At 54.5% G+C, this 6,791-nt stretch overlaps 1 protein-coding gene across 1 annotated transcript; it reads right to left on the bottom strand.

The window, feature by feature from the left end:
• Positions 1 to 61: 61 nt before the first annotated feature.
• Positions 62 to 6,257, bottom strand: TMEM72 (transmembrane protein 72). Its single transcript, XM_010297157.1, has 6 exons — positions 6,188 to 6,257; positions 2,213 to 2,279; positions 1,715 to 1,786; positions 826 to 965; positions 571 to 635; positions 62 to 481 (listed from the first exon to the last, which is right to left on the bottom strand). The coding sequence occupies exons 1-6, from the start codon at positions 6,255 to 6,257 to the stop codon at positions 62 to 64; spliced, it is 834 nt and encodes a 277-aa protein (XP_010295459.1).
• Between the last annotated feature and the right edge of the window lie 534 nt (positions 6,258 to 6,791).

The following is a 6,791-nucleotide window of genomic DNA, read 5'->3' as shown; positions in this document are numbered from 1 at the left end:
GAGGGAGTAACGCCAGTGGCAGGGGTAGCTCCTCTGCCCTGTCCTTGTCCCTGCTGAGAGCTCAAAAGAGGCCTGTGGAGCTGAGGGGAGCAAGGATGACGGGGGCATCGGGTGGGGTGAGGATGGGTGTTGTGTCTGACGTGGTCTCTTCAGCCTCACTCTCCATGTCCTCCAAGCTCTCACTGACAGAAGGAATGATCTGCACCACCTTCTCCTGGAAGTGTACTTGCTTGCGTGGGGCTGGTGGGGCCACTGGTTGGGCAGGAGCTGCTGGGGACGGGCTCCTGTCCTTGCTGCCCTTCAGGATGCTCTTCATGTGGCCCAGCAGCGAGCGGTGTTCCTCCCTCTGGGCCCCGTGGAAGGTGTAGGTCTGCTCAGTGTCACCAGCAGTGGTTAGCAGGAAGTATGCCAGGGCAGTGAGCACCAGCATGGACCCTGGGGAGAAGGCCATGTTGGCTGAGGGCTGGGACAAGGCAAAAAGCTTACTAAGCAGTGCTTGGTCTAGCTAGCTCAGCACTGTCTGCAACCAGTCCAGCACCCTGCACATCCCCACCCGCTCTGGCCCTCAACAGACCATGCTCCTCTTTCATCTGCACGCAGGAAGTATGCCAGGGCAGTGAGCACCAGCATGGACCCTGGGGAGAAGGCCATGTTGGCTGAGGGCTGGGACAAGGCAAAAAGCTTACTAAGCAGTGCTTGGTCTAGCTAGCTCAGCACTGTCTGCAACCAGTCCAGCACCCTGCACATCCCCACCCGCTCTGGCCCTCAACAGACCATGCTCCTCTTTCATCTGCACTACTCCCCACCCCAGCACGGGCTCCTCACCAGGGATGGTGACGTGCCAGACGAGGACAGGATGCAGGAAGCAAGCCACTGAGAGCAGCATGTACCCCAGGAATTTCTGGAAGCTCCCCGGGTGTCTAGCTCGCTTCCAGCAAGCCTGTGCCAGGGAGTCAGGCTGATATCTGGGGAGAGAAACAGAAGTCCTTGTGGGATGGGGCACCAAGCACATGGCAAGAAGATTTGGACCTAACTGTCACCTATCTAGATGTGATGTCGAAAACCAGATCCTCTGGTTTTCCAGGAAACCGGTGTGTTGGTCAGGGAAGGTAATCAAAGCCTGAGCCTCTCTCATGGGGAGGAGAGGCCAGGGGCTACATCTGCCAGACATCAGCATCTCAGGCCATCTCTCCTTGGTGTGTTTGCCCACTTGGCCACTAGCTGAGTGCCTATTAGCTGGAGTAAGGTGTTACCTCAAAGCTATCAGGGCTTCTGAGTTTACGCTAGAAGACTGCAGAAGTGCTCAGCCTCTGAGAAGTACGTAAGGCTTAAGTACATAAGTAAAAATCTACATTTTTAATTTAAACTTCTGAACCGTCTCTGAGAGGGAGCTGCAGCTCACCCTGTGGATCTGGCTCTTCCCTCAACCCCTGTCCCTTGTAGGACTGTGTGTTAAGCAGATGCTGCAGAGAAGGTTTGTTGTGCTGATGCTCAGCAAATTATGGCACAAGCTTGGGTTAAAACACGAGTACAATTGGCTGTGGACATGGTCCCACTTACCTCCCACCTGCCTGAATGCACTTGCCATGGCATTAGGGGCAGGACCTTTGGTCTGGCACTTGCAGCTCAGCTAGGTCTGGTGTTGCCTGCAAGGGGCAAGTTGCCTTAGGGAGGTCCCACCAAGGCTGGAGAAGACTGGACAGAGTCTACTCACGTGAAGCACATCTCCAGGAACAAACTGATAAAGAAGAAGCCTTCACAGACAGTAACTGCAACCCCTGAAAAACTGAAAGGTGGAGCTGTCAGGGGGGCAGGGCTGGGCTTGAGTATGCTCTCCAGGTGGCAGAAGGGGCATAGAGGGCCAGGATTTACTACCAGTTCACAACAGAGTCTGTGTGCTGGGGTTTGAACACCCTCTGCTCAGCTGGTTTGTGAAGGAGAGCTCAAAGCCCTTCTGTTCCCAGGGAGTCAACTTGCAGCCATTGTCACCTCTGGACTGCCTGAGTCTGCAGTAGCATGGGTGATGCAGTAGCATCACTTTCTCTAACAGAAATAACTTACTTATCCGAAACCTAGAGGTGGAGATCTGGATTCCCCAAAGCCTTGGACACTGCTCCCTGCTGCTGTTGCAGTCTAGTCTGGTGCTACATATGATGGAGGGGTCAAACATGTCACCCCCACCAGCTCTGACTTCAAGGGCAAAAATACTCACAGCAGATAGAAAGCCAGGCTTTTGAACTGTCCTCGCTGCAGAGTTTCTACGCCCACACCGATCAGCACTAGAAAGAGAAGGCAGGAAAGATGCTGACTGCAGGGTTGGTTCCCAAGTCTCCGGTGCCCCATCAGCTCCTGGGATGGATGCCCTGGTTCCCCCAGGGCCTGGCGAGGCTGCTCCTCCCATGCTGGGCAGCACGTTAGGACCGCCCGCACCAGTGATTCATGCTGACACACCAACCCAGGGGGATCAGAGCTGAATGCTGTCCTTGACACACAGCCCGGAAACCCATCCCAGCTGCATCCCTGTCATGGCAGTCTTGCCACCACATGCGCTGGGGAGAGGTGCTCGGGGAATATCAGCTGGCCTGGGGCAGGTGGAGGAGGTGAGCCACGGTGTCCTGTGTCCATCCCATCTCCTGCCACGCTGCTCCATCACAGCTGCCACAGAGACTTCCCTCCCACTGCTGCATCCACCTCTGTCCCCTCTTGGTCCGGGGACCTCTCTGTCCAGGTCCCCCCAGTGCCACCAGCCCCTCTCCTCTCCCCTCCCTGCTTGCCCAGGCCAGCTGCACCCAACATGCGGCTGCAGCAGGACTGGGGAACTGTGCCAGCTGCCTTCACAAAGGGCCATAGCCATAGCATCGAGATCCTTTGCTAGCCAAACAGAAAAACATGTAACGGGAGCAGGCAGATTAAAAACAGGCAATGAACGTCCCCTCGGTGTCCCAGCCAGCACAGCACACTGGGGAGTCAGTTTAAGGGGGATTAAGAGCATTAGTGAGGCTAAAATCTTCTCTGGACTGGGCGTTGGGGCCAATAGCTTCAGGGGATGGAAAATTTCCTTCAACATCCTTCAATTCTTGTTTGGAAACAAGACTGTTTCCAAAATGGAGCAGAAACAAAGCATCTCACACCAGCTGCAACAAGTTTGTTGGTCCACAACCGGCCAGTCACAGTGCACGAGTGCCAGCGCGTGGGGCTGAGTGGAGCCCATGTCTCATGGTCAGGGCATTGGTCTAGGCAGTCACCACGCTGTGATGACCTCAGTCTGTGCTTGAGGTCTCCACAGCTCACAGAGCAGTCCCTGCACATCTCAGGAAGTTCACTGCTGGTCCTGCTCAATGCACGCCAAGGCTCGAGGTGCCACTTGGCTGCATGTATCTGAGCTGTGGTTTGCCCCAGCTGGAGAAAGGTACCAGGCTCCCACACTGGGATGCAGACCAGTGTCCATCAAGCCCACGAGATGGGTCGATGCTGTGGGTCTGTGCCTGACCACACTCCAGTCCAGGCTGAACAAGTCCTCTCCGATGTCCCTGTGTCACCTGCAGCAGCTGGCCGCTGTCGGCTGGCAGAACACATGGGGCCCACGCACCACCCTGCTCCGTGGAGGCTGCCTCTCCAGCCCCAAGCAGAGGCGCGGGGAAATCAGTCTCACCAGAGGGCTGTGAAACTGTGTGAGCTGCGAAATCCCACATGCAGAGTATTGTTCTTTGCTATCTCGTGATTGAGAAGGCTTCTTTATAATCTTCCCTGCAAATGCAGAATTCATTCATTCATCCGTTCATTCCCCGTGGATGAATGTAGAATTCAACAGCGCAGCTGTTACGCTCGAGTCTCTGCTCTGGATGGGGAGATTTCCTGGTTTTGCACAGCTTCTGCTTTATCCACAAAGCTGTTTGGATGAAGAATCTGCAAGAAGCAAAGGGCTGTTTCCGAGGTGTTTGTTTGGACTAGTTGCTGCCTTAATTTGGATCTTATCCAAACCATGTGGCTAAAGGCACATGATTAGGAATTAAATGGTTGAAAGCATGAGAATTAAGAAATGAGTAAGGTCTCTCTCCCTACATGCAGAAATCACAAGGCCTAAAATCTCTGAACTACAGAGATTCCCCAAACACTGCAGCAAGTCGTGGGGCTGGCTGATTTCTCACGCACAGAAACCCTGTAGCCCCACCGTTGCAGACAGCCATTGCACTCCGGGATCCTGGGGGAAGGGGAGGTTTATATTATGTGGGCAACCTTCTGTGTTTGCAGGCAGCTTATGGAGCTGGCTGGGCCTTCTCAGAATCAATTAGTGAGGCTGATGCACTCTCCTCTCCCTTCCATATTTTTTTTTTTTCAAAAAAACCCCCATGGGATTCTCTTCTGCATGGTTTCCATTTCATGCAAAAACCTCATACACCTCATCAGGCACTAAACACTGCATCAAGCTGTTGTTCCGTTGAGCCACATAGAGGAATAAAACACAGGCACCTCCCATTCTCCCCTGGCCTTTTGGGAAAGTCAGGTGATGCTGGGAAGGCATCAGAGCTATAGAAAAGCACAGAGATTGGTACTGCAGCTGTCTACGCCCTGCGATGCTCAGCGGAGCGGTGACTGCACTGCTCGTTTCAAGAACTACAGCATGAGGTGCAGACAATGCAAAATGATGAAAAGAGAGCAAGGAGGAGAGAGAGAGATTATATTGTACTTCCAAATTGTACGCTACTTTCAATTTTGCTGTTCTAGCTTTAGTTTTCCCATGGCAACAAGCTCATGTTTTCTCCCAGGAAGGTCTCTATGAGTTTCCCTGGAGCTTTAAGAGTGAATATGACCAGCATGGGTCTCAGTGGGCCCAAGAGGGCTAGGGATGGAGAAAGGAAGAGATTTGCATTTGCTGGTTAGAGCTGTGTCCCAGCTCCTATCAGTTGCAGTCTCATCATGATGTGAACTTATCTACTGGGAGTTTGTATAAACTCAGAGACTCAAATCTCTGCCTGTTCCCCAGCACAGCCTCCAGCATCCCAGCTGGGCTTTGGGTGTCCTTGGGGACCTATGCTCTCTTCAGCTGACCTGTGTGTTTTCTACTTTGCCCCTGACTTGAGCAAATTGTCTCTCCCGGATGTCTGTAGTTGATAAAGGAAATAGAAATGTAGGAGGGCCTGCTGTGACCTACTCGGTCATGTCCAAAATCTGAAATTCCCAGGGGAATTTCACACAGGAACCACAAGCACCACCTCAAGTCACGTCTCACCAGGAACCTCTGGTTCACACCTCCAGCCTTTAGACAAACCAGGCACTTTGATCTCTGCTTTACTGATGGGGAAACTGAGGCAGGGAGTGTTGCCTGTCCTGTCCCATAACAGTGAGTCAGCAGCAGTGCCACAGTGAACCCCCGAGCCCTACGCGTTAGCTGTTTCCCCATGTCCCATCCAGATATGCTCCATGTGAGAGGGTTATTCACCACAGCCCAGTCCTTCTGGGTGAGACACTGTGCCTGCGACAGCTGGCTCAACACACCTGTGTTTCATGAGAAACCAAGCTCTCGGATGTGTCACCAAAGCAGAGGACGCTGGTCCCAAGCAGCCCCTGGCAGCAGGTGGGAGGATGCAGCTAGCCAGGTGGGTGAATTTAGGTTTGTACTGCAGCTATAACCTGCACCGCTGCCCGAGCCTGCTCCCTGATGGGTTGCTAGAGAGGCAGCGCAGCACTTTGGCAGTAGCTGGGCCACCATGGCTGGGACCTCTCCAGCCTGCCTGGCACAGGACACCTCCCTGTGCACAGCTCAAGGAGCTCCTCCTTCATTTTCACATCCCACAGAGCAGCCTGGCAGTTTTGCACAGACATAAGTATTTTGCTTTTCAGTTTCATTCACATCTTGCCTGTGTTTGAATGTAAAACGTTCACTGTTTTACAAGAATATATTTTAGTTTTCTCTTCCACTTGTGGTTTAGCTTGTCCTTTGCCGTACTGAGTGCTGGCTTTTCCTTTCTGATGTCTCACTATGCCTCCCACAGCATTTGGAAAGAGCCTGACCGGGCACCCGGCACCCTCCCTCCCTGGGTCCCAAAGCAGAAGTGAGCAAGTTTCATTCCCCCCCTCATAGGATGGGGCAGCGGCTGCAGCTGGCCAGAGGCAGGGATACAGCTCAGGGGTCCCGAGACCCACTCAGTGCCTTTTAGTGCCAAAGAAAAAGAGAGCTCGCTCTTACCTGCTGCAGTGGAGATGCCCAGCAATCGGCAGGTGTACTCCAGGGCACTCCAAAACGCCTTGTGCCGCATGGCGAAGGGATGAAGACTACGGTGCTGGCCAGGCAGAAGCTCCTCTGCAGACCTCCCACCTCACACGTAGCCCAGCAGCTCCCAGCGGCAGGCAGAGCCTCTTGCGCCCAGGGCCAAGTGACCTTCCTTGAAGGAGAGGGCAGCGCGTGCAGGACTGGCCGCCTCCACCGGGAGGGGGGAGCCGGCGGCCACCACAGGGCAGCGGGCAGCACCGCTTCCCGCTGCTCCCGCGGGGCTGCGGAGACTTGGCCTTTCCCTGCTTGCTCGCCGCTTGCTTGTGTTGCTGGCCCGGGGGTGATTAATGATTGGTAAGGGGGGGTGCGGCTTTGGGAGCGTTTGCACCCGGGGTGCACGGCCTTTCCTGCTCCCGAGGAGGAGGCTCTGGAAGCCCAAGCTGATTAAATGCATGTGAAGTCATTAGTGCTGTGCAGCTCCCGGCAGGTTAACCGTTTGTGAGGATGGCGGTGTTTGCTCTTCGTGAGACAGCGGCATGTTTCTGGCAGGGCACGGGGGTCCCCGGGGCCCCCCGCCCCG

This window comes from Phaethon lepturus, unplaced genomic scaffold, assembly GCF_000687285.1.
Source record: "Phaethon lepturus isolate BGI_N335 unplaced genomic scaffold, ASM68728v1 scaffold36530, whole genome shotgun sequence".
Classification (NCBI taxonomy): domain Eukaryota; kingdom Metazoa; phylum Chordata; class Aves; order Phaethontiformes; family Phaethontidae; genus Phaethon; species Phaethon lepturus.
The sequence above is the reverse complement of the archived record's forward strand: the minus strand, read 5'-3'. Positions and strand labels throughout refer to the sequence as shown.